At 43.9% G+C, this 26,653-nt stretch overlaps 1 protein-coding gene across 1 annotated transcript in view; it reads left to right on the forward strand.

Moving 5' to 3' along the window:
- The window catches only part of BOD1L1 (biorientation of chromosomes in cell division 1 like 1), a 53,169-nt gene continuing 26,516 nt past the window's right edge, over window positions 1-26,653 (forward strand). Inside the window, exons 1-10 of the mRNA XM_035005292.1 lie at window positions 1-334; window positions 6,305-6,429; window positions 9,667-9,857; window positions 10,571-11,185; window positions 11,802-11,951; window positions 14,238-14,404; window positions 15,689-15,800; window positions 16,459-16,597; window positions 17,550-17,622; window positions 20,003-26,126. Coding sequence (XP_034861183.1) covers window positions 104-334; window positions 6,305-6,429; window positions 9,667-9,857; window positions 10,571-11,185; window positions 11,802-11,951; window positions 14,238-14,404; window positions 15,689-15,800; window positions 16,459-16,597; window positions 17,550-17,622; window positions 20,003-26,126 — 7,927 coding nt within the window. The 5' untranslated portion in view covers window positions 1-103. The remainder of the gene's footprint in view (window positions 335-6,304; window positions 6,430-9,666; window positions 9,858-10,570; window positions 11,186-11,801; window positions 11,952-14,237; window positions 14,405-15,688; window positions 15,801-16,458; window positions 16,598-17,549; window positions 17,623-20,002; window positions 26,127-26,653) is intronic.

The raw sequence follows: 26,653 nt of genomic DNA on the forward strand, positions 1-26,653 counted from the left end.
ACATCCCGTCGGCTTCCCTCGGGCGGCGGGACCGCTGCAGCCGCCGCCTCCCAGGAGCGCCCGCCCGCCCGCCGGGCCCGCGCCTTCCCTGGCCCAGGCCTCCATGGCCACCAACCCGCAGCCGCAGCCGCCGCCTCCGGCGCCGCCACCTCCCCCGCCGCAGCCGCAGCCGCCGCCGCCGCCGCCGGGCCCCGGGGCTGGCGCGGGGGCGGCGGGCGGCGCGGGGGCCGGCGCCGGAGACCCGCAGCTCGTGGCCATGATCGTGAACCACCTCAAGAGCCAGGGGCTCTTCGACCAGTTCCGCAGGGACTGCCTGGCCGACGTGGACACCAAGGTTCGGGGCGCGGGGGCTGCGGGGGAAGGGGAAGACCCCGAGGGCCGTCCTGTCGGGCACTCTGCCGCCCTGGCCCGTCGGCAGACTGCGCTTTGCCTTCCCCAGCCGGGGCTCCCCTGAGCGCGCCTCTCTGCGGCTTCGCCTGCCGCCGTTTCCGCTTGGAGCGGCTGCGAGGCACCGGGCGCTGTGCAAGGCGCGGTGCTTTCATTCATTCGCCGCTCCTTCGTGCGTTTAACCGACTGGTGTTAATCGCCTACTACGTGCAGGCACTGCTTATGCGCGTGGAATATCGTGGTGAGCAACGTTAAGTCATTGTTCCCAGGGAGACTCGTTTGAAACACTAACGCGAACAGGGCTTTCATCTCGGATAATTTTTGTTTTCGCGGCTCACTTTGTATCCAAGTTATTTTTGCGTCCTCTCTTGAAGGTTTCTGGGCGGTAAGAGTCCTGTCTTTGTCTTTGGGAAAAAAATTTAAGTGATCATGAATCAACTTATTTGCACTGTGCCTTGCTGGGCACTGGGGGGGGCGGGGGGGGGGTTGCAACGGTAAGGAGGCAGACCTAGACAGCGAAAAGGTGCTTTAGGGAGATAGGGACTCTTGTTTCCACCAGTGACTGCCTGATGAAGGTAGGGTAGGTCAAGTCACTTCTCTGAAGTGACAAGGGGCTGGAGATAGGGTGAAAGGTGGACGAGAGGTGACAGCGGGTATTGAAGGGGAAAAAGGACAGGAAAGAAGAGTGAGTTCTGGAGAATAATGGGAAGGGGGGAAAGGTCAGCAAAGTGCTTCCTTGTATGGAAAGAGTTCGGGGCTGGAAGGGGAAGGATTTTGTACCAAATGTCAGAGTGGAAGGGCTGGTAGCAGGATTGGGTACGCTTAGCTGGTTCTGCAAAGAATGAGCAGAGGACACCAGGAAAGAGCAATCAGTGAGGCGGATGGAAAACAGAGTCTGGAATTCTGGAAATTCTTGAAGGAAACAATTGGAAAATTGGGGGTTTGGGCTTATATCTGGTTGGGTCCATCAGATTGGAGTTTTGATGGAGTGAGGGTTTTCTCAGCACATTCAACTTTTTTTGAGGAACCTCATTTCTTTGAGAAAGGGGTGTTTGCAGCTTCCGCAGATTCTTCCTTGTGACTCAAAGTTCATCAGGATTTGATGAGAACTGCACACAGTTCTGTTGTCTCCTCTGGGAAAAGCCTCTGGACAATCTGGGGACATCTTCTCTTATAAGGACTCTGGTCCACCTTGTAGGCCAGGAGTAGAATGCACCTGTTCACAGTGTTGGGGTTTTTACACCACAGAGAATTCAGTATACTTGGGTATGTTCTTCTACCTAGGCAGTGTATAGTTTTCTCACTTTGTTATAGGGAATATGCACAGCCATCATTTTGAAAATAATCCCTAATTCCCCCCCCCCTTTTTTTTTTCGATGGTTGATTAGACAAGTCCAGGTAGATGTTACCCAAATAAAGCTGGTTATTTGTATCCAGCAAGTAGAGATCTCACTTTGCTGTTCTCACAAACTTACAGATCTGTATGTTATCCTTGTGTACCCACATTGGAAAATTAAATATGCTGATGGAGGTGATACAATAGCTAAGGCTCAGCTTTTTCTTCCCCACTAAATGTTATTGTTGTGTGTCGGTACTGTCCCTGCCAGATCCTCTCAAAGTGGAGTCTGAAGACCTTTACTGGGGGGAAGGAAGGAAGCACAGTTGCCTTGACAATCTAATGAAGCTAGGACCTTCTCCCAAGAAAAATGCACATATACATATTAAAATACAGTTTTGTAATTCAGAAATGGTCGCCTATAGGCAATTTGTGGCTCAACCTAATACATAGTTTCAAGGAGTTCAGCGGCCACAGAATAAAGTCCCTTGTTTTAACGTTTGAAACTAGAGAAGAGTAGAACTGAAATGATACCCCTCCCCTGGCAGAAGAGGATGCCTGGGTATGGTGGAAATTCTTTCCTCACCCCTCATGTCCTTTCTCTCTTTCTTCACTCCTGATGCCTGCCCCCCTCTCTTTTTCTCTTTGTCTTTCTACCTCTGTGCCTACTGTTTCTGGTTATCTTGCTTCTCCCCCATGACTGTCTCCCTCTTCCTCTTCCTTAGCTTTATAAACAATTATGTAGATTTTAATTTAATTTAAAATATTTTTTCTTATTTTATAGCATTTTATACTCCCTTTTCTTATTAAAAAAAAAAAAAAGACTTAAGTTTGAAAGTCTCAAAAAAAAAATACAGAAGCCAAGGTTTTCTTTGGTATGAGCTTAACATCCTCCCAATGTGATGAGTGGGCCAGAGTAGACATAAGATCCCCTAACGCAGAGGAGCATCACTTTAATGCAACTGTTGAGTCTCAGCTGTAAGAACACCTTATAATTGAGACCACTTGTGGTATGATGCTTTTGATCATTGAACCCTGAAGACTGACCTGCTTTGTGTCCAACTCTAATCTGCAGTATATACTATGTAAGGTTAGCAGTAACTGGAGTGTCAGTCACATGCATATTTAAGAGTCAAGACATTTGATACCTGTCAGGTGCTTTCCAAGAGCAAAACTGTCATCCAGCCCAGTGTGTTTAAAGCAAGATGAGAAGTACCAAAGTCTGCCGCCACTCCCAAAGACCATAAAACCCTCCGAACTATCCTGGGATCACTGATGGTCCTTAACCAACCAAGAGAGGGATCTGACCATAGTAGACCAAATCAGCCCTCCTACCCAAAGAACTGGAACCTTGGACATCCCTAACTGATGCTGAGGCTCCTCTGCTTAGATTACTAGTTACCAGATCCCTGGAGCAAGCCGAGAGGTTACAAAGCTGTTCTGACTCTTTTGCTCTGAGGTCACACTGGAGAGTAATGAGAGGGAAGATCAAGAGAGGCCCATCATTCTGTCCCAGGCAGGGCGCTCACCAACCAAATAAATGTGACACCTTTCTCCCCAGGTAATAAAGGCCAATTTTTGGATACTTTCTCAGTTACAAATGGCTCCTGGTCACTGTGATTATTGCCTTTCTTTTTCTTTTTAGATTTGAAAGGAATATCAAAGACAGCATATAAATTTATTCACCCAACAAATATTTATTATGTACCAGGCATTGTGTTAGGTGCCAGGATACAGCAGTGAATGAAACATCCTTGCTGTTGGGGAGCTTGCATCCCAGGAGAGAGAAACAGACAGGAAATAATGTGTAATAGGTTCTATGGAAGAAATAAAGCAGGGTGAGGATGGAAAGGGTTGCTGATTTGTTTTCAATAAGTTGTTCGGGAAACATTTCAGTAAGATGATACTTGAGCCGTCCCTTAAGGAACTGCAGAAGCCGTCTAGCTATATGGGGCTGAGCGTTCTAAGCAGAGACCACAGCCAGTGTGGAAGGCCTGAGGCAGAACCTGGTGAGGGGGGAAAGTGATAGAAGGTAAGATAGGAGTGGCCCTCCTGCCCTCCCTTCACAGATCTGACAGGCCTTGGAAGCCATTGTAAGAGTTGCGGTTTTACTGGAGCGGAGAAGCCACGGGCAGGTTTTGAGCCTAAGGACATGATCCAACTTCCATGTTAGATGGGTTGGCTTTAGGTAATTATTAGTAGTGTCCTCTTCAGTCCTGATGTGGTTTAGATAATAAATTATATGATCACCCTAATTTTGGAAGATTTACCCTAACTGCTCTATGAAAAATAGACTTTAGTTGGTCAGGAGTAGAAGCAGGGAGATCCATGACAAATGTGTAGACGAGAGATTGAGGAGTGCCTTGGACCAGAGTGGTAGCAGTGAAGAGGGTGGGACTGGCCAGATTCCAAGTATATTTTAATGCTAATGCTGACAGAATTTGCCAGAGGTGTGAAGCTGGGGTGAAAGAGAAACCAAAGAGTCAAGGATGACTCCCAAGGCTTTTGCCCAGAGCATTGCAAAAGAAGAAAAGAGAAAGAGAGAGCTTCTGAGAGGAACATTGGAATCCAAAATACTGCTGGAGTCACTACGCTTTTCACTGGAAGGAGAATGTGGTGACAGAATTTACCTTTTGTCGTTCAAATTGGAGCTTGCTGTGGAGCAACTAGAGGGCTAAATACACTGTGATGTTTGAGCCCGGTGGTTCTGAGATTTGGGGATACTGGGGAGAAGAATTATATTTTAGAGTCACTGGGGGGAAAGAATTAGTTTTAGTTCACATTGATTTTGGATGAATGGGGCAGGGTGAGAAATGATCTTAAGTGTCTCTTGTAGGATAGAAAATAGGTATCGGCAAAAGTCTGGAAATTGGGAGGGATGAGCAGACATCACAAAGGGATGAAACCTTATCATCTGTGCTGGAGATAGTTATCTAGCCATCTCATATAACAACTGCTTTTTAATTGCGTATCTGCCAACCAGTGTGAAAAGCTGTGTGAAAGGTAAGATTAAGGGAGTGGAAGGAGCAGGCTTCCCACTCAATGGAGAGATAAATGCCCCCCCCCCAAATACAGTATGCAAGAATTGTTGGAAAGGTGGTATATATAGAAGGAACATGGGGGAAAGCCAGGGGAGCCTACTGTGGGTGTCGGGATAACATCACAGAGCTCACCCTTGAGCTCCGAAGGTGAGAAGTTTGCCAAATGGAGAACAGAGGGAATGGTAAGGACAGAAGATTGAAAGGCAGGAGAATTAATCTCCTCTGGAAAATGAGCTCTGAAGGGTAAAGAGAGCAGCAGCAAATGGCAGAAGATGAAGCTGTACAGTGTTGCTGGAAGTCATTCAGGGATGCCCAAACACCTCTACATTAAAAGCCACATGAAAGACACAAAGAACATGAGTTGGGGGGGCAGCCTTTAGGAATGGAGTGTGCGGTCCTCCTGGAGTGGTCCAACATTCCTTCTAGGCAGTGTCCTTTTAAGAAGTGGCGTAGTCTGTGTCCTCTCTCCTGCTTCCCTTACCTTAGGGGTTCTCAGCCTCAGCACTGTTGACATTTTAGGCTGGGTAGTTCTTTGTTGTTCTGGGCTCCCCCCTGCACTCTCGGATATTCAGCAGCATCGCTACCCTCTACCCACAAAATGCCAATAGCAGCTCCCTGAGTCGTGACAACCAACTATGACTCCAGACATCATCTAATGTCCCCTGGGGTGGGAGTGGAGGGCAAAATCACTCCCATTTGAGAACTGCTACCTTACATCAAATTTAATGCCCAGGTCTAGTGTTGCCCCTCTGTGACTTCTCTTGGTTCCGTGCCTTTCAGCCCATTTCTACCACCTCGGTACAGACCTTCATCACTGGAGTTACTGCATGGTTTCCTAAGTATATTTTGTGTCTCTTTACTGTCTCACTGTCAGAAGATTAATCATCAGAAAACTCAACTATCACATATCACTCTGCTCATGTGCAGTGGGTTCCTGTTCTCAACCCCATAAACCCAGACTTCTTATACAGGTACCCAAAGCCCTCCAACCCCCAGCCCCAAGCTGTCTCTGACCTCATATCTCTGCTTTTTTATAATCTCTTACCCAAACAAATTGGATGCCCCCAAATGCTCCTGACCCCACATTTTCTCATCCAGTTGCTCCTTGCTTCTGTTGTGGGCTGTGTGTGCAAGGCCCACGTTTCCAATTGAGTTGGAACCTTGAAGTTCCAACTCAAATGCCACGTTATCAACAAAGACTTCTTCCTCTGCTTCTCTCCCTCTTTCCTCCAAATCACCTTACACTGATATTTATTTGTGTCTTACTTTCTAGTCCTTTGTCTACAAATAAGAGGTATGTCTTTCTTCTTTGTGTTCCTCCCATCTCCAAACATCTTGTCTTAGACAAAATAAGCAGTATTTGAATGCCTGTTTTCCCTGAAGCAGCGTGGTCATAAGCTGAGAAACTTAGTTGCCACATTGAATCTGTAATCTAAAACACATTGATACTTTAAAGATACTCAAATTCCTGAGGCTATAAATATTGATATTGTATAACATTGAAGATTTTTAACATTTGTTGTTTTTTTTTCCTCTCTAGCCTGCCTACCAGAACCTGAGGCAAAGGGTTGACAACTTTGTTGCGAACCACTTGGCAACTCATACATGGAGTCCCCACCTCAATAAGAACCAGCTAAGAAACAACATTAGGCAGCAAGTGCTCAAGTAAGTCTCAGAAGCACAGGGCCCCTAGGCCAGCTTGACGATGTCCGTCTACTCAGTGATAGGCAGGGACGTTACATGGAAGTCTGATGTTGTTTTATCTAGTTTGGTTGGCCGCTTCATACGTGATGCAGTGTCATTTTAGAGTGGGCTCTAATCACTTCACCTTTCCCCATAAGTTTTAGCAGTCTGATTTCTCCTGTAGACCTGGGGAACTACCTGAAGGAAGAGAATGACAAGGTGACTTAAAAAAAAAAACAAAAAAAACCCTAGGGTAGAATATTAATAGATGGTAAGTGCCAGAATATCCTATACCGTTCATTCACAACTATTTTCTTGACCCTGAAAGATCAGGCTTTTTTATTCCTCTTTGACAAATAAAAAGACATTCTAGATCATTGCAATTAAAATAATTGCCTCTGATTTGAGGCTGTGTCTTGTATCTTCTAATACAGTCCCCCCCCCTTTTTTTGCACTTTACTGTGACTTTTAACTGCTTTTTAGTGATGATATGGCTAAAAAAAGTGTGTTTGGACCTGTCAGAGCCACTTTTGGGTGAACATAAGATAAAGAGAATGAGAAGAGCAGGAATGTTTAGAGGGACCAAAAAAAAAAAAAAAAAAAAAGTGTTCCCAAAACAGATTTACAATACTGTCTTGTTCTTGAATATAAATATTTGCCAAGACAAGAAGACCTGGACCCTATATCTCTGCTTCACCATTCCCACTGAAGGGGCAACTAAGCTATTTAAAGAGTGCCTAATCTTCCTCTCTTGACAAATATTTACGTTCAAGCTCATCTTTTAGAATGAAATGTGACTTTTAAACCATTAAACAAATCCATCTTCTACCTGCCACCTTTTCATACCCTCTTGTCCTGTAGGAACCTCGCAAGCCTAATAGTGTGCATACTCCATTGATAGTTCTACATGCGGGAAGCCCCACAGGCAGAACTTCCCACTCTGACTCAAAGACATTTAGCCCCAGGTAATACTAGAAACCAGGAGCCTGCGGGCTCGGGCACCGCAGAATAGAGGAGGGAAATTTAACAATCACTTTGTTGTCTACATTTTAGAGGATATTTGAGGAACCTGTAAAAGAGCTCAGGAGAGATCAAAAGATGCGGATTGGGGGTGGGGGAAGCCTACTGACAATGTCAAGAGCACACCACCTACTTCTGCTTCTACAGAGTACTCCTCATTACCAAGCAACCTAGAAAGATGGAAGCAGTTGGCAGTTATTCTTTTCTTGCCCCTGTAAAATCAAGCCCTTCCAATTCTTAGGGACCAATATAAGACATTCTCACAGAATCTTGTTTGGTGATGGGTTGCTGTACCCCATCAGTAAGGGGTTCTCGTGATTACTAGCAGTTATGGGGGATGGGGACTGGCTTCTAGAGACATTTTAGAACAGGGGAAACTTGTTCTAAAGTTGGATAACTTAGTCATTGCTCTTCTTGGGACATTTGTAAATTTTCTTGTAGCTATGTTATTTTTAAATAAAATATTCTCTTATTCCATTAGTAAAGTTATATGTTACTGATTATAACGTTTTCAGGCTTTCTTAAAGAAAGAGTTGTGTCTAACTACTGTTGTAGGGAGGGACTTGCCCCTATAAATACAATTTCAAACAGTTTTTCATACAGACATTGAGAAATATTCATTTGACCACTAGCTTGAACCATCTACACAATTGCCATTTTTATAGAACAAAAACTGGCTAATATCAGCAGTTTCGAATTGTTGAGCTTAATCATTGATATTCTGACTCAGTAGTATTCTTTTTATGCAATCATTTGAACAACAGAGTCTAAAATGCTAGATAGCTCTAAATAATGATCTTAACTGAACAATTTAAAAGGAAGATGAGGAAGTAGCTTTAATCAGGAAAATACCACCTGCTGGCATTTTGGCCTTACCTTTGGATGGATACAGGGCTGTGGCTTCTCCCTCTGGTGAGGCAGCTGTGACCACACCACACTCGAGTAAGCCCACAAGGATCAGTGTGGTCGTAGGACCGTCCTCCACTTTCAGATCAGAGCTGACCTCGGTGGGAGACTAGACTGAAGTAGATGAGGACCCGGAATATAGGCAGAGGAAGAGGCTGCAGCAGTAATTTTAGGGTGGGTGGGTTTTATTTTTTATCTAATGCCTTTGCATTGTGCCTTAAAACATTTTTAAGATTGCTTGTCCTTTTCTTTTCCACCTGCTACATTTTGAAGGCACCTCTAAGATGTAACAATGTTTGCAGGATTTGTGGGGTTTTTTGTTTTGTTTTTTTTTTTATCTTAGAACTTTAAAAAGCAGGTTACCTACTTTGTGTGGTGTTGACTCATTTTTCTCTATGGCCCACATAAGAAGAATTATAGTATCACAAGGCTGCAAGGTGCCTCAGGAAATGGAAATCAAATCTATCCTCTACTCCAGACTGAGCTGCATTCAAAAATAGCATTGTAATGTAAAAGGAGAAACACCTCCCCCATTCTGCAGAGAGAGCGTGAGGCCTAGAAGCTGGAAGGAACTAGCACCGGGCTCTTGCAGCGCTGTCCTGGGAACTTTGGCTCCTCAGGTGGTCTATTGTGTTTTGTTTTAGGAAGAAACAAGTTTTAGGTACATTTCTTAAATAAATCCTTGTCCTCGTATTTTACTCACACTTTTGTGATTTTCTGCACATTTCAGACTTTGTTGCCCCCTTTGCTCCTCTGTCTCTTGTGTATATTTCTCTAAGCTCTTTCTTCCTCTTTGCTTCTGTGGAAATCAAGGCTCAGTGCAAATGTCTTCTTTGTGAAGCATCTCCAGATTATCTTAAACATATCTAATCACTCTTCATTCCACTCTTTCCATACAGTAAGTTGTAGAGTCCATAGGTTTATTTTATACCCAGAACTCAGCTTTAGTGAACATTTCTTCCCATATGCCCTGCCAGGGTTGGAGTAAGGTAGGCATCACCTGTAAGTGTGGGCTCTGGATAGTGTATTGTGTCCAGTTTTAAGGGTGTTTTGGTTTTTGTTTTGTCTGCTTTAGTATTTCCACTAGTGATACCAGTGATACAAAGTATACTGACTTTGTCGTAGGGTGGTAGTGTATTTCCCACCGCCTGTTCTTTCCATATACTGAGATGTGGATTGGAGCAAATTAAGGTTGAACATATACGTAGTAGATACAGTTTTACCTAAAAGTAATTAATGCAAGTCATACAAAATTGTTTTTTACCTTTCTGTAAAAATTATCTTGTGTTTCAGATCAGGAATGTTGGAGTCTGGTATTGACCGAATTATTTCTCAGGTTGTGGATCCAAAGATCAACCACACATTCAGACCTCAAGTGGAGAAAGCTGTGCATGAGTTTTTGGCCACACTAAATCACAAAGAGGAAGCAAGTAGCAGCACAGCCCCCGAGGACGAGAAACCAGACTCTTCCCTCATTACACAAGGTGCCTTGCTTTTCCTCTTGGTCAGTCCCATTGCTTTGCTTCTTGAACCGAGTATCAAGTTAGGGATGTGTAGTTCCTTAAAACATCTCCCTCCATGGCTACTCTAGTGACATTATATTTATTTTAAATATCACCTATTTTTCTCAACTGATAGAGCATTTCTTTTTTAGATTAATGCAAAGTAATAGACATTTTACTAATGTATTAAGCGTGTGTGTGTGTTTCAGTAGAGAGAATAATTAACTAAAGAGAATTAGACTATTCTCAGATTTGCATGGTGGCCTTCCTATGATTCAGTATTAGAACAGTAGAGAATTTAGAATGTGCTAGGTATTAGTACTGGTATCCAAAAGTCTAAAGGAATATGAATGGCCTGTACAGCATATGTGTCTTGTAAAGATGACAGGGGCTTAATTCAGCAGAGGGGCTTACCTTCTGCATACATTTTTTCTTTCTTTTTCTTTTTTTTTCCCTTAAGATTTATTTATTGTAGAGAGAGAGCGCATGTACATGCACAAGCACAGGGAGGGGCAGAGGGAGAGGGAGAGAATCCTTAAGCAGACTTCCCGCCGAGTGCAGAGCCCCACATGGGGCTCATTCCCAGGACCCTGAGATCATGACCTGAGCCAAAATCAAGAGTCAGCCACTCAACCGACTGAGCCACCAAGGCGCCCCTGCATAAATTTTTTCTAACACTTATCTTTCCCTCGAAGGTGTCCCAGCTCCTGGACCCGGCGCTAATGTAGCCAATGATGCCATGTCAATCTTGGAAACCATAACTTCTCTTAACCAAGAAGCCAGTGCGGCCAGGGCTTCGACAGAAACGTCAAATGCCAAGACCAGTGAGAGAGCGTCCAAAAAACTCCCTTCTCAGCCAAGCATTGACACTAGTACTGAAAAAGAGAGAACTTCAGAGGACATAGCCGATAAAGAAAAATCTACACCTGACTCTGCAGGGGAAGGACAGGAGACAGCCCCTAAGTCTGAAGAATTTACTGATCTCCCTTGTCCAGTTGAAGAAATTAAAAGCCACACAAAAGAGAGCAATAGTTCAATTCTGCTAAATAAAGATGTGCAACAGGAAAGCAGTGACCAAAAAAACAAATCAACAGACAAAGGTGAAAAGAAGCCAGAGAGCAATGACAAAGGAGAAAGGAAGAAAGAAAAGAAGGAAAAGACCGAAAAGAAATTTGATCACTCAAAAAGGAGTGAGGACCTACAAAAAGTGAAAGAGGAAAAGCAAGCAAAGGAAAAAGAAGTAGAATGTTCAAAACTCCCTTCAGAAAAGAACAGTAATAAAGCTAAAAGCATTGAAGGGACAAAAGAAGGTATATAAAAACTCACAAAAATCTTCAACTGTTTGCACATTAAAGTGTCGGGGAGGGGGGTGAAATTTGCCTTCAAATTTTAATAGCTTTATTTGATACTTGTGTTTCAAAAGCCTGAAAATTCATATCCCCTTTGCTAAAAAATGAAGAATAAACATTTGTATATTTTCTATGCCGATGTACCAACTCACAAAGTAAATGAAGACAGAAGCTCTAAACCTTATAATTTAACTTGTAATTTATGCACATACATTATTCCAAGCAACTTAATTCATAGTTGTATATCCTAATCTTTAAAATATTCGTAAATATTATACTTTCTTAACATTTGCTTTTGTGTATGTCATTTACATCATATATTAGTAGTTATTTTTACAGAATACTAGTTTGCCTTTGTATTTTCTTGGAACAGCTCTACCTTGATGCTGGTTACAAATGAGAGATTTCTCTTTCTTTTTTTTCTTTTCTTTTTTTTTTGAGAGATTTTTATTTCTACAGTTGAAGATCTTTGACATGTACTTAATGCAGAAAATTATAAATGTAATTTAGGAGTTGGGTGCTGAATATGTTCTTGTAACAACATGATTGATCTTCGTGTTTTATTTCCTTCTTGAAGATTGCTCTTTGATAGATTCTGATGTGGATGGACTTACAGACATCACAGTTAGCTCTGTCCATACCAGTGACCTTTCCTCTTTTGAAGAAGACACCGAGGAGGAAGTTGTAATGTCTGATAGCATGGAAGAAGGAGAGATTACATCAGATGGTAAAGCATTTTACTTAATAATGCCTCTGTGAAGCTTCCGTCGAGCATTGTTTGTATATTCAGATGGCTATATCGTGAAAGACAGTCTGGTCTAGTGGCAAAAGAGCGTGGGACTTTGTAGTTGGAAGATTTGTTTCTGGGTCCTAGCTCCGAGGTTATCTGTCTGAGCAAGCTTGGTAAGTTACTCAACAAGCCTTGGTTCTCCATCTTTTAACTCCATTCTTCAGGCTTATTACAAGAAACGGATGAGACCGTGTATATGAAGGTGCTGTATGTGTGGGTGTGTGTCTGGGTTTGTATGGCTGATGTTGAGGGAGATGGTCGACAGGACTGCCCTTACTTCTGATACCATTTGCGAATTTGGGGTCCCCAAGCCCACCCTTAGTTTTGATAATTCTCTAGAAGGACTCACAGAACTCACTGAAAGCTTTAAAATTTGTGGTTATGGTTTATTACAGCTGAGGGACACACATTAAAATCAGCCAAGTGAACAGGCACATTGGCCAGAGTCCAAGAAAGTTCCAAACATGGAGCTTCCAGTTGGCCTTTTCCTGTGGAGTCACGGAGAGCATTATTTTCCTGCCCCTGATGTCCGGCAATACATATGGCTAATTGCCAACCAGGGAAGCTCACATAAGCCTTGATATCCAAAGTTTTTGTTGGGGCTCCATCATGGAGACATAGTGTCTAATCTCAGTCCCCAGCCCCTCCGAAGGTCAGGCTACCCCATGGCCCAGATCTTCCAACCTAGATCATACTGTGAGATGATTTAGCTTGACCCAAGACCCCCAGGCAAACAGAAACACCTGTCAGACACGACATCCCAGAGACTTAGAGATTACCTCCCAGGAGCTAGACCACAGTCTTGCCTTGTCCCAGGGCAAGACCATACTTCTCTTTACACGTACTGTATTCCAGGCATTGTGTTATCACACTGCTCTGTGTACTAGCTCCTGTAATCCTCACAACAGTCCTGGGAAGTGGGTCCAAGTGAGGAAACAAAGTCACCAAGAGGAGGGCTCCTGTCCAGGGTCACGCAGCTGTTGAGCTCCAGTGCCTATTTCAGACCTGAGTCTGGGCTTCTAACCAACATTTTGTGCTGCTCTGTATCACATGATTAAGTTCTGCTTATGACCTTTTTTTAAAAATCAAATATTTGCAACTACTTGTAAGTAGCATCTTGTAAATTTGCTGTTGGCTTTTGGATAGAACACCTAGAGGAGAATAAGTAGATGCTTCTAATTCCACGGAAATATTTTTCAGTCTCCCATTTTGCATTCTTAGTAGCCCCAGGATGACCATTTCAAAAAGCAACATAGGTACTCATCTGCTTTTCATACCTCCTCATGAGGTCAGTTCTGTAGGCTCTATGTAGGACGATGAATGCCACTCATCCTGTGAGCACCCCACTTTCTGAAGCTGACGAAAATTCTCATTCTAGGTGCTTTTATGGGGCTTTCCAAGTATTTTCCTGGACAGGACTGGGTTTTCTATGTATGCGATCCAAAAAGTAATAAGGTGATTATTTTGAGAGTCCTAAGTGGTAGGAAATGAAAACCTTGTTTACAAGTTTCCTACTTAGCTGTGTCATGGGGCAACATACCCACCTTCCTAGGATAGAGGTGTTTTGTTAATTTTTTTTAAGGTTTTATTTATTGATTTGAGAGCGAGAGCATGAGCGGGGTAGGGGCAAAGGGAGAGGGAGAAGCAGGCTCCACGCTGAGCAGGGAGCCTGACTCGGGGGCTTAATGAATCCCAGGACCCCGGGATCATGACCTGCGCTGAAGGCAGACGCGTAACTGGCTGAGCCACCAGGCGCCCCAAGGTAGAGGGGTTTTAGTGTATACTTGGTGCAGGGCCAGTTATCGACTCTTGACTCTTACTGTCATTAAAATCTCAAATCAAAGAAAAATCTCAAGCCCACGTTAAAGTGAGGCTTCAAGTAAATTTATTCACTTTCATGGTTTTAGTGGTGGAACATTCATACCAAGTCCACTGACATACAAGTGAGAATTAACTATTTGCAAGGAACCGTAAATGGCGACAAGATCTGGTCTTTCTTCGCTTTCTTTATGTGTGAGGAGCTAATGGTAAGAAATAAGATACGGATTACAGCCTTTAAGAGTGTTTATTTCTGATTTTTTACCTGCTGGTATTTCCCATTGGACCTACAAATACACTTGAACTCCATGGGTGCTGTTCTTGCCCCTTGATGTTGATAAAGCATGGTGTGGCTTGTATTGGTCATTTACCGAAGCACTCCTTTTCCTATTGGCTTTCTTCCAGATGAGGAGAAGAACAAGCAGAACAAAACAAAAACTCAAACCAGTGATCCCAGTGAAGGAAAAGCGAAAAGTGTACGGCACTCTTATGTTCACAAACCATATCTTTACTCAAAGTATTACAGTGACTCTGACGATGAGCTTACTGTAGAACAACGGCGCCAGTCAATTGTAAGTCAGACTCGATCTGTTGCTCTTTTAACCTATTCAGCTGGGTTGACAAACTTGGCTAGTCTGTGTGCAAGGTACTGGGAAGCACACTAAACGGACATGTTGGTATTGCCTTCAGGAACCTGTCATTTAATGAGGCAGAACAGACATAAACAGGGGACATAGGTGTTCGTGTCATTATGATCAATAGCGAGAACTTGGTAACGAATGCTTCACAGTATGGACATGTTTGAATCCAGTGTGGATTGAGTCATACAAAGAGGATATGCAGCCATCAACATAATATGAAGAGGGGGGTGCAGTCTACATATTTTCTAGTTACAAGATGGGTCCTTGGATTATTAACAGCTTCTTACAGAAAAAAATTGCCACCTCATATGTGTACATGTTTTAAGATGACTTAACAGTTTTAGAAACATTAAAATATGGAGTGCACATTTTAGAATGAGGAAATATTATTGCACAGAAAATTATTTGAAGGAAATAGAAATGCTGATAGATAGTGGCTTATCTCTTGAGAAACTTGCTTCATCAGGAGTTACGCCTATACTTAGGATTTTTGGCACGTTGAGACTGAGTTCTGAGCGGGAAAGGGGTGGTGGGAGTAACCCACAATGACTGGATTCTTGTTTTTTTTTAAATAGGAAAGCAAAAGTCCCACATTCAAAACCTGGGTCCTGAGAGCATAACCAGCAAGTTGTATTTGTTGTAGGACTAGCTGTCTCTTAAATCTGCACAACTTTCTCCTTTAAGAATAATTTAAAAATTATGGAGATTTGCCTATGTATACTTGATGTTCATACATATTTTCACAGCTGCCTTTGTTTTTTTGAGAGAGAGAAAGAGAGCAGTGGGGCAGAGGGAGACAGAGAGAGAGAATCTTAAGCAGGCTCCATGCCCAGCACAGAGCCGCACATGGGGCTCAGTCTCACAACCCTGAGATCATGACCTGAGCTAAAATCAGGAGTCAGATGCTTAACTGACTGAGCCACCCGGGTGCCCCCCACAGCTCTCCTTATAATTAAACTAACTGGTTTATTAAACCACCATTTCTCAAAATGATACCTTTCCCATTCTTTAAACTCATGACAATCTGAAAGAGTAATAGAAAATTTGCACATCTGTCTCTTATTCTTCTGGTAGCTTTCAAATTGTGTAATGAATATGCACCTTTGCAAAGCCCATTATTTTGTAAGAACATTTGAAGGGCAAACTTTTTTTTTTGGTGTTTTTGCTTTTTCCTGATAGTCGGTCAGGATAATTGTGAATATTTTGTGGTTTTAGGCTAAAGAAAAAGAAGAGAGGCTTTTAAGAAGGCAAATTAATAGAGAGAAACTTGAAGAAAAACGAAAGCAGAAAGCTGAAAAGACAAAGTCTTCGAAAGCTAAGATTCAAGGTATAGGAGGTGTTAACGTTAATATTTTAAATATCTTATATACTTCATTATTTTCTAGATATTCGTATATTACTTATGAGATGATTATAAAATATAATGATCTAAATTGCATGTCAGAAAACTGCTGTATTAAAAAAATAATCTGTTTTCAGGTATGGGAGATTTCCTTTTTAATCTGATGTGTTGAATCACTTTTTTAATTATATTTCTGTGTCTAAACATTCTGTCAGGTGTCAGCTTATACAAGTCACATTTTAGCAATTTATTTTCCAGTGGTTGTGGAATGAATTATCACTGGAAAATGAATTGTTAACCCGTGAGTAATCAAGCCTTGCTGGTGATATTAGTAGAATTAATCAATGCTTTAGGTTAACTAAAGTGTCAGACATTTATCTGGAATATTTCACTGAACAAAACTGAACTTAGTCTGGGCACTGATCCTGTGTAATATACAAAAATACATATGTATATATGCATTTGAAATAAAAAAGGTAAGACTCTTCCATCTAAAATATTATTTTTAATTCCAGCACAACTTAAGGGTGTTAAAGTCATCTAGCATTTTTACAGTGATTAGAAAATCTTAATGAGAAAGAAGTACTAACACTGTTTATAAACTCTGTTCTGAAATACAGTTTATTGATTGTTTCTTTCCTAGGCAAAAATAGTGTAGATTTAGAAGAATCATCAACAAAGATTGTGGAACCTAAAACCCCCAGAATTAAAGAAGTCCTTAAAGAACGGAAAGTTTTAGAGAAAAAAGTAGCCTTAAGCAAAAAAAGAAAGAAAGATTCAAGGTATGTATTTTATCTGGCAGCTTTCCCATTGTAACATTCCCCTGGCATGCTTTCAGAAGAGAGGCATTGACAGGGACAGTAAAGAGCCATACTTTGAACGTTTGTGTCATTATTGCATGTTTATGAAAACTGTTGGATTGCACTTCCCGTAGCATAATTCATTGTGTTGATATCTGTATTTCAAAGTAGTGTATCGTAATCATTTTTGGAGAGTGGATCCCCAGAAAAACGCACATGCATAAACCCACAGTTGTTTCTAGAAGTTCAGAGTTCGTGGACCCTCTAGAATACTCAGGAAGTATCTCCACTGTGGACATTCAATAACGTCTACAGTGACTGCATCCATTTTCCAGGCTTGCTAGGCATTCTCTTCAACAATATCTCATGTATCTCCCCATAAACCAGAGGGCTGAACCAAATTCTTACTTACCATTGCATTATATTTAATTCTATAGAATTAGAAAGCTGAAGTGGCTCTGAAGTCCTTGGAGCCAAAAGCTATGATCAGGATGCAATTATGGACATTTGTCATAGACTTCAAGGTAGCAGAATCAGTAATTCGCAGAACTCAGTGAGAGGAGTCTGCTCTCAGTTTTCTTACTGTACCTCATTCCTATTGATCTGAATAAATCCTACTACCCTATTTACTCAAAAGATGGTAAGACTTTCAAAATCTAATTATAACCCATAAAATATTCATCTTCAAGCAACAAATTAGGAATTTTTTTTCAAGTATACTTTCCTTTAGTGCCAAGAGTAAGTTATCTGTGTCACACTGGCGATTATGTTTGCTTCTGTTGACTATGATAGGAGTTAAATTGAAATGTAACGAGCCTTCATTTATGGATCAAGTGTTTATAATAAAGGAAAACTAAGCTTTTTTTTTTTTTAACCTTCCTGAGAAACATTTGATTCAAATAAAGTTCATGTATGACTCTTTCCTCCCACTTAGGAATGTTGAAGAGAATTCTAAAAAGAAACCTCAATCTGAAGAAGATTCCAAAGAAACTCTCAAGACAAGTGAGGTGTGTCTTAATTAATAAAACCCATTTTAAATGATCTTTTGTTAGATACAGGTCATTCAGTCCTTTGGAGTAAAACTTAGAAATTCAATTTTATCTTTTCCAAGTTAAATTAAAAATCCCTCATTTTCAGCATCTTGAACCCACATCCTATATTATGGCCCGAATTCCTCATTTTGACCAGTTGATTCATGTAATCATTTATCCAGGTAACAGCTACTTTTTTCTACTTTCCTTTCCCTCACCCCCCAACTCCCCACCCCTGTTTCTTATATTGGCAATAACAAAATTGCTAGTAATAATAATAAGAAAGAAAGGGGAGGTGGTGCCTGGGTGGCTCAGTGAGTTAAACGTCTGCCTTTGGCTCAGGTCATGATCCCAGAGTCCCAGGATCAAGCCCCACATTGGGCTTCCTGCTCAGTGGGGTGTCTACTTCTCCCTCTACCCCTCCCCCTGCTCATGCTCCCTCTCTCTCACGCTCTCTCTTTCTCTCTCTCAAATAAATAAATAAAATCTTTAAAAAAAAAAAAATAGAGGGCACCTGGGTGGCTCAGTTGTTAAGTGTCTGCCTTCGGCTCAGGTCATGATCCCAGGGTCCTGGGATCGAGTCCCATGTCGGGCTCCCTGCTCAGCAGGAAGCCTGCTTCTCCCTCTCCCACTCCTCCTGTTTGTGTTCCCTCTCTCAGTGTCTCTCTGTCAGATAAATAAATAAAATATTTTTTTTAAATAAATAAATAAAAAAGAAAGGGGAGGGGGGCTAAAATCCCTCTGCATAGCAGACCATCCATTTCATTCTCTTGAATTCCTCATCCACAAATGTACATAATTTCGTAGAGTGGATGTAATCTTGCAAAATGATTTTAACATTCCCTCTTACTCATGTTACCTTGTAAGCTTGTAATTACTATATTTAATGATTGTGTAGTGTTATATCGAATAGACATACCATCATTTAAGCATTTCCTTAGAGTTGAGCACTTAGATTACTTCCAAGATCTGATCAATTTAGATAGTAAAAATTATGTTCAATGAATGTTTGGATTATTTTCTTGGGATAAACTTTTACTTTCACTGGGTTTAAATCCTTATTTTCTCTGCCATGTTTATAATTCTGAAGCCAAACTTTTTTTTTTTTTTTAGTGGGCTTCCACGCCAAACCTGGGGCTCAAAATTACAACCCTGAAACCAAGAGTCATATGCTCTCTACCAACTGAGCCAGCCAGGCGCCCCTATTCCCAAACTATATTAACATTTCCAAGGGAAAACTAATAATTTAGAGATTATTTATTCGTATCCAATAAGTAATCTTGATTTCTTTATTCACAAATTACAGATATATTTATGAGTAGATCCTGATGTTTTAATGGCATGTTTTACAATATTTATTCACGTTAATTGGTTGAAACTTATTGTAAAATTGGGTTGATAAAATCCTTGTTCTTTCTTTGATGAATTTTAAAGTATTTTTTAAGATTTCACTGCGCCCTGCTCCCTGAGTTAGTAGAATTGCATTAGTCTTTATGCTAAATGGTAAGAAGGTACAGTGATAAACTGACCCAGAGACACAGAGATCTTCTGAGAACTTCATTCCATTATTTGAATAAGAGTAATTACTGGTAGTAGTCAGTGAGACTGTACTAAAGTGTGTTTGATCAGCATTCATTCATTAATATTAATAATCTCCTCAGTGCCATATCGTGGGACAGGGAGGAAGGGCCAGATGCACTGGTCCATCACTGTCTTCCTTTGGTTACATAAACATACGCATGCTTTATATGTGATATGGTTACTGTTAGAGTGAGTTATTGTGTGCATTTGAAACTTCTAAGTAGAATGTCCTACAAGTAGCCTGGATTCATGAGGTTTCCATAAATAATTCAGACTCCTAAATTAAAACGTTAGGAAACCTTTATTTCAGTATAAAATTTTTAAATTGTCTTCATCATCACAGACTATGCTTTGGGACTAAAAAGAACATCACACTGTCATTTCGTGCAGCTTATATTTATTAATGGCATTAATGGCTACTGGGTATTAGTGAGCTTTAACAATTTGGAGTTAAAGGCCTCCCAAATGCATGGACAAGTCTCAGGAATAATAACTAGTCTGTGCACAGATGTCTGTGATGTAGTGGGAAGAGTACTCAATTGAGAATGAAATCCCCTCAATTTATTGCGTGGGTATCAGGTTATGAAGGCACTCTGAGCTTCAGTTTCCTGGTGCATAAAATGAGGTCACCAGTACCTACCACAGGCTGCTGGCTGAGATTAAGTAACATGTGACACATGACAGCATTCAGCATATCCAGTGTTCCCAAATGTTAAGTTTGAATATAAAAATCGATTTTAGTATTGCTCATATTTTAACTTTTATTTTCTTACAGCATTGTGAAAAGGAAAAGGTGTCTTCTTCAAAGGATCTGAAGCATGTTCATGTAAAAAGTGAACTAAGTAAACCTGCCCGGAGACTTTCAGAATCTTTGCATTCAGCTGACGAAAACAAAAATGAACCCAAAATAGAAAGAGAACATAAAAGACGCACATCTACCCCTGTTGTGGTGGAAGGGGCACAGGAAGAGCCTGATACAAGAGATGGGAAAAGGCAAGCGGAACGGTCAGAAATTGGCACAGAAGAGCCCCAGAAACAGAAAAACACACTTAAAAATGAAAAGCATCTAAAAAAAGATGATTCTGAAATACCACATGTGAAAAGCCTACCTAAGAAAGAGGCAAAATCCTCCAAGGAGAAGCCTGAAAAAGAGAAGACTCTGTCAGAAGACAAATTGTCTACAAAACATAAATATAAAGGTGACTGTCTGCATAAAACAGGTGATGAGACTGAGCTTCACTCTTCGGAGAAAGGTTTAAAAGTGGATGAAAATATTCAAAAGCAAAGTCAGCAAACAAAACTTTCTTCAGATGATAAAACTGAACGAAAAAGTAAACATAAGAATGAAAGGAAATTATCAATTTTAGGCAAAGATGGAAAGCCAGTTTCTGAATATATTATAAAAACAGATGAGAATGTTCGTAAAGAAAACAATAAAAAAGAGAGGCACATACCAGCTGAGAAGACTAAGGCAGAGCACAAATCAAGAAGATCAAGTGATTCTAAAATTCAGAAAGATTCTCTGAGTTCCAGGCAACATGGAATCACATTACAGAGAAGAAGTGAAAGTTATTCAGAGGATAAGTGTGATACAGACTCAACTAATTTAGATAGTAATTCAAAACCAGAAGAGGTAGTTCACAAGGAGAAGCGAAGAACAAAGAGCCTACTAGAAGAGAAACTTACGTTAAAGTCTAAACCAAAAAGTCAAGGCAAACAGTTAAAAGCAGCTGAAATGGAATTACAAGAAAGTGTCACAAAACAGGCAGCCACTCCAAAATCAGATAAGGAGAAGAACACAGAAGAGATCGACCCAGATAGACAGCGAAAGTCTAAAGCTGAAGACAAACCTTTTGAGGAAACTGGGGTTGAAGCTGTATTGGACAGTGCCGCTTCCTCAGCACATGGTACACAGAAGGATTCTAGTCACAGAGCCAAGTTACCATTAGCAAAGGAGAAATATAAGGCTGATAAGGAGTCAGGCTCCTCCAGACCTGAGAGGAAGTTATCAGATGGGCACAAAAGCAGAAGCTTAAAGCACGGTAGTAAGGAAGTGAAAAAGAAGGAAGAAAACAAATCAGATGACAAGGATGGTAAAGAAGTTGACGGTAATCATGAAAAGACCAGAGGGAGTAGTTCGGTTGTGGAAAAGAAATTAAGTAGAAGGTTGTGTGAAAACCGAAGAGGAAGCTTATCCCAAGAAATGACCAAAGGAGAAGAAAAATCAGCAGCAAACTCCTTGAGTACTCCCAATAGTTCCTCTGTTCAGAAACCAAAAAGGGGCAGTGATACCACATTAACGCCTGAACAAGAGCCAATGGAAATTGATTCTGAGCCAGCTGTTGAAAATGCATTTGAAGTATCTAAAACCCAAGACAGCAGCAACAGTAGTTCTCAGCAAGACACTGACTCTGAAAATGTTATGAAACAAAAAACCACTATCATGGTTCTAAAGGATGAATTAAGAACTTCCACAGTAGATTCAAAAACAGCAGCTCCAGCCTGTAAATCAGGACGTGGAACAGGAGTTGTTAGTAATTCTGAAAAGCACGCTAACCATAAAGGCACCCTGACCAGGAAAGTGCATATCCAAAGTGCTGTGTCCAAACTGAACCCTGGGGAGAAAGAACCCATTCAACAGGGAGCTCATGAAACCAATACAGACTCTGAAACTAGTCCTAGACTATTGTCTCGAGCCCCATCAGAAAATGATAGGGCACAAAAGAATTTGAAAAACACAACCCGACCCACTGAAGAACATGTAGCTCAAGGAGATGCTGGTCATGAACATTCCCTCAATTCAGATCTTTCACCGTCCTTAAGTTCAGTAACTGTGATGCCTCAGAAGCAATCTCGTGATACAGATGTAAGTCCTTTGATTGACAAAAGGACTGCTTTAGAAGGTGGCACAGCCAGCACCTCCCTTGTGGAGCACTCTGATATTCCTAACCAAAGTTGGACTGTTAGGGAATCAGAAGTCCCCGGGACAAGAGACAGCAAAGAAAGTGGGGCAGTTTCCACAGTAGATACACTGGCAAAAGCAAGCATGGATGGCAGAAGACACATTCCAGAAGGTTTCCAGCCTGCTCTGCTGCACACTAAACAAGGAAAAGTAAATGTGCCTGTTGGTAGCAAGTTAATAGACGTGAATACGGAAAATGGGAATGCTCACAAAGAAGGCGGCTTGATGGACATGGCCAGGAAAGAAAGTGACTTCAACACAGAGCCCAGTTCAAAGCAGACAGCGAGAGGTGTCCTAGAAAATGGCAAAAAACATGGCATCACTGTTGACCCTGTGGTAGGCATGAGTACAGAAAAAGGTGCTGAGACTGTTGAACCTAAATGTAGTAGTGGCCCAGGTGAAATGGAAAACACATCAATTGTGGTTGAAGGAAGGACTGAAAGTAGTGAGGTGGACACCAGCGCTGGAAGTAACACTGCTTCTTCAGTTTTACAGCAAAGGAACAGAAAAACTGCCAATGGGACAACGGGGTCTGGCAGAGCCGAAAAGACTTCTTTCGCCACTAGCACTGCAGGGAAGGATGAAGGTGTTCCCCCAAACGCAGTAAAGGCAGGGCATGCCACGACCACTTCCTCAGAAACAGGAGAGGGTGAGGTGGCTGTGCCCTGCACGAGCATTGAGGCCGACGAAGGCTTCATAACAGGAGCATGCTCTAGAAACAATCCTCTTCACACTGGGGCAGAAGCCAGCGAATGCACTGTTTTTGCTGCAGCTGAAGAAGGTGGAGGCGTTGTCACAGAAGGATTTGCCGAAAGTGAACCCTTCCTCACAAGCACCAAGGAGGGGGAGAGTGGAGAGTGTGCTATGGCTGAATCTGAAGAAAGGGCAGTGGACCCTGTGACTGCTCACGAAGGTACAGTTGAAGACAGTGTCAACAGTGGTGTGACAGAAGAGAAGGATGATGCCGTCACCAGTGCCGGCTCTGAAGAAAAATGTGACGGTTCTTCACGTCGAGGCTCAGAAATGGCTGAAGGAACTGTTACCTTTATTAGTGAGGTTGAAAGCGATGGCGCGGTGACAAGTGCTGGGACAGAAATAAGGGGGGGTTCCTTAAGCAGTGAAGAGGTGGATGGGTTCCAGAGAAATACGACGAGAATGGGCCCCAAAAAAGAAACTGAGGGGACTGTGACATGCACCGGGGCAGAAAGGAGAAGCGCTACCTCTGTCATGTGCTCAGTAACAGGTGCCGAGCGACAGGAGGAGCGCGTGGTTGCGGGGGCAGCCGTGGCCCTTGTCGGTAACGACCCGCCACCTGGAACCGGTGCCCCCCAGGAAGGAGACGCTTCTGTGAATGACGGGGCGGAAGGCGAAAGTGCTGTCACCAGCACAGGGATAACAGAAGACGACGGAGAGGGGCCGGCGAGCTGCACAGGCTCAGAAGAGGGCAGTGAGGGCTTTGCTCTAAGTTCTGAATCAGAAGACAGTGCAGAGGGTGCAATGGATAGCACGGTCGCCAAAGAAGCCCCTAACGTGCCATCAGTCGCTGCTGGGCCATGTGATGACGAAGGAATTGTAACGAGCACCGGTGCAAAAGAGGAGGATGAGGAAGGTGAAGGGGTGGTGACCAGTACTGGAAGGGGAAATGAAATCGGGCACGCATCCACTTGCACTGGGACAGAGGAGGAGAATGAAGGGGTATCGATTTGTGGAAGTGCCGAGGAAGGCGACAGTCAGATTGGCACTGCGGCAGGGCACGTGGGAGCTGAGGCCGGAGCCACCATCACCAATGCCAACGAGAGCAACGTTGACAGCATGAGTGGTGCAGAGAAGGGCATGAAACGTGCGGAGATCTGCTCCAGTGCGAAAGGGGTCGTCGAAAGCAGCGTGACCAGTGCGGCTTCAGGGAAGGGTGAAGTAGTACCAGTTCCCGGAGGTTGCGAGGGTCCCATGACTAGTGCGGCTTCAGGTCAGAGTGACAGTTTGCCAACCAGAAAAGAAAAAGTTGATGATACCACAATTTCCACTGGCTTGGTGGGGGGCAGTTACGAGGTACTTGCGTCCAGGGCAGTCCCAGAATGTGAAGCTGGTCACACGTCGCCCGGTGGAAAAGAAGATGAAGGTGTCATCACCTCAGTGGACAATGAAGAATGCGATGGCCTTAGGGCCAGGACAGCCAGTGACAGGGTTACCACCCACGCTTGTTTAGCTGGGGTTAAGAGTCCAGGCAAGGGCTTGATGATTTCCACCAGTAGCACGCACGACTACGCCGCTCAGTTGAGCACCGTTGCGGATGTGGCCGGAGGTCATTCCAGCATGCTGAGAGCGGGAGAAAACATGGAAGGCACCAGAATAAACATGGAGGAATTTGAGGCCCCCATGCCCAGTGCAGTGTCAGGAGGTGGGAGCCCAGGCCCTGCTGTGAGAAGTGAGGAGAAAGACGAGTGTGCCATGATTTCCACGAGCCTAGGGGAGGAGTTCGAAGTGCCCATTTCCAGCGCCACGACCGACACGTGTGCGGAAAGTCAGCAGCCGATGGCCACCGTGGAGGACGGCGCTCAGGGCCCAGGCTTGCTGGGCCCCGACGACTTCGAGGGCCCCACGCCCAGCGCACCCACAGCACTGGAGAGCCCGCGCGCCTCCACCAGCAAGGAGGACAAAGACGAGTGCGCGCTCATCTCCACCAGCATAGCAGAGGAGTGCGAGGCTTCTGTTGGCGGCGCCCGTGCCGGAAGTGAGAAGGCGCGACCCGCCACTGTCCTGGAAGAGAAAGACGGGAGCGCCATCATCTCCACCAGCTCGGGAGAAGACTGCGAGGGCCGCGTGTCTAGCGCCGCCCCTCGGCAGGACGGCCAGCCCTCGGTCACGCGAGCGGAGGAGATCGGCGACACCGCCATGATTTCCACCAGCACCTCCGAGGGCCGCGAGGCAGTCATGATGGGTGCAGTCGCACAGGACGACGAGCCGCCTGGCTCGGAAAGGATGGAGGACTTGGGCGACGCAGCCGTCATTTCCACCAGCACGGCCGAGTGCGTGCCGGCGCCCGCCGGCCTCAGCAAGCAGGAGGAGAACCCCCAGACTGCAAGCAACACGGAGGGCAAAGAGCCCCCGTCGGCCGCCGGGATGAGCGAGGGCGACGCCCCGGGGCCCAGCCTGTTGGCCGCCAACAGCCGTCCGCGCCCCGGGCCGCCGGCAGGGGGCAGAGCGGCGGGCGCCGAGGAGGGGCGCCACAGGGCGGCGGTCAGCGCGTCCTCTGCGGCGGGCGGTCAGCCACGTGCTGCGCGAGCTCCGGGGGAGGGGCTCGGCCAGGACGGCCCCCGCGAGGTGCCGCTGGCGGGGAAGGGACCGAGGGAGAGCAGTGTGCGCCTCGTAAATGCAGCAGAGAGGAGTGCGTGGCTGAGCTCTGTTCAGATTGGACAGGGGAGTCGGGAGGCAGCTACCACAGGGCACGGCACCTGTCGGGCGGGGAGGGGTGTGCGGAGGGGAGCGGACTCGCCTGCGGATCCGACGGGACCAGAGCAAACGGCGGGCCCGACGGCTGAGGGCTCCTCCCTCGGGATCCGCTGCTTGCCGGCAGTAAGTCCCGGTGCTGAGAAAGCCGGAGACGCGCCACCTGCCAGAGACGCTGCGGCAGAGCCGTCCTGCCCTGAGCAGTCCTGGCCCGCGGGCCCCGTGAACACCACCACCACTGAATGTGTTAATGGCCAGGGGTCAGAAGTTGGCCCTTCCCACGTGCCGGTCCCTCCAGCTGCCTACGGTGTAGCCCTGTCTGCTCCAAACTGTGAGCAGGACTTGACTAGAAAGAGTGATCACAATGGCAGACGTCTGGTTCAAGGGTCCAGTGAGAAAGCAGGAGATGGTAATGGCATGAGGAAGCCATCCCAGGAGGAAGGGGACCTCAAGGTCACTGTCCCTCCTGAAGAAAACTTGCATGACATAGGTGAGAATCTAATTGCACATTGTAGCATTTTACAAAGATGATTGCATGTAGAGTACATTTAAGACCGTCCTCCGAGAGGATTTTGGTTCCAGAATGTCATAAAATAACTTCTCAAATGGGAAGGTTGAACTTAGAAGCTTGGGTTTAAAAACTGAAAACCTTAGACCCATTTCTCGTATGCTAGGAGAGCAGAGGCAGGAGGCTGGCAGACAGGAAGTCAGCCAGCCATGTGCAAGTTGCTAAACCTTTGACCCTCGGGTTTCTTGTTAGTAGAAATGAACACTACCTTACAACAGACCTGTGAAAGGAGTATTTTTTTTATCACCCTCATTTTACGAATGAGGAAATGGGTTCTGAGTGTTTAAATAACTTGGATAGTACTTGGGGCCCGTTAGAAAAAAATTACCTTTGAGCTTTAGTTTTCTGTTGTATAAAACGGGGATAATCATGCAACAACAAACACGCCCTCATCTGATGTGCTATGGACTTGTGATATGTGTCAGTTCAGTCTGGCTAGCTACTTACGA

This window comes from Mirounga leonina, unplaced genomic scaffold (genome assembly GCF_011800145.1).
Source record: "Mirounga leonina isolate KUSES-001 unplaced genomic scaffold, KU_Mleo_1.0 Mir_129, whole genome shotgun sequence".
In the NCBI taxonomy this organism is placed as follows: domain Eukaryota; kingdom Metazoa; phylum Chordata; class Mammalia; order Carnivora; family Phocidae; genus Mirounga; species Mirounga leonina.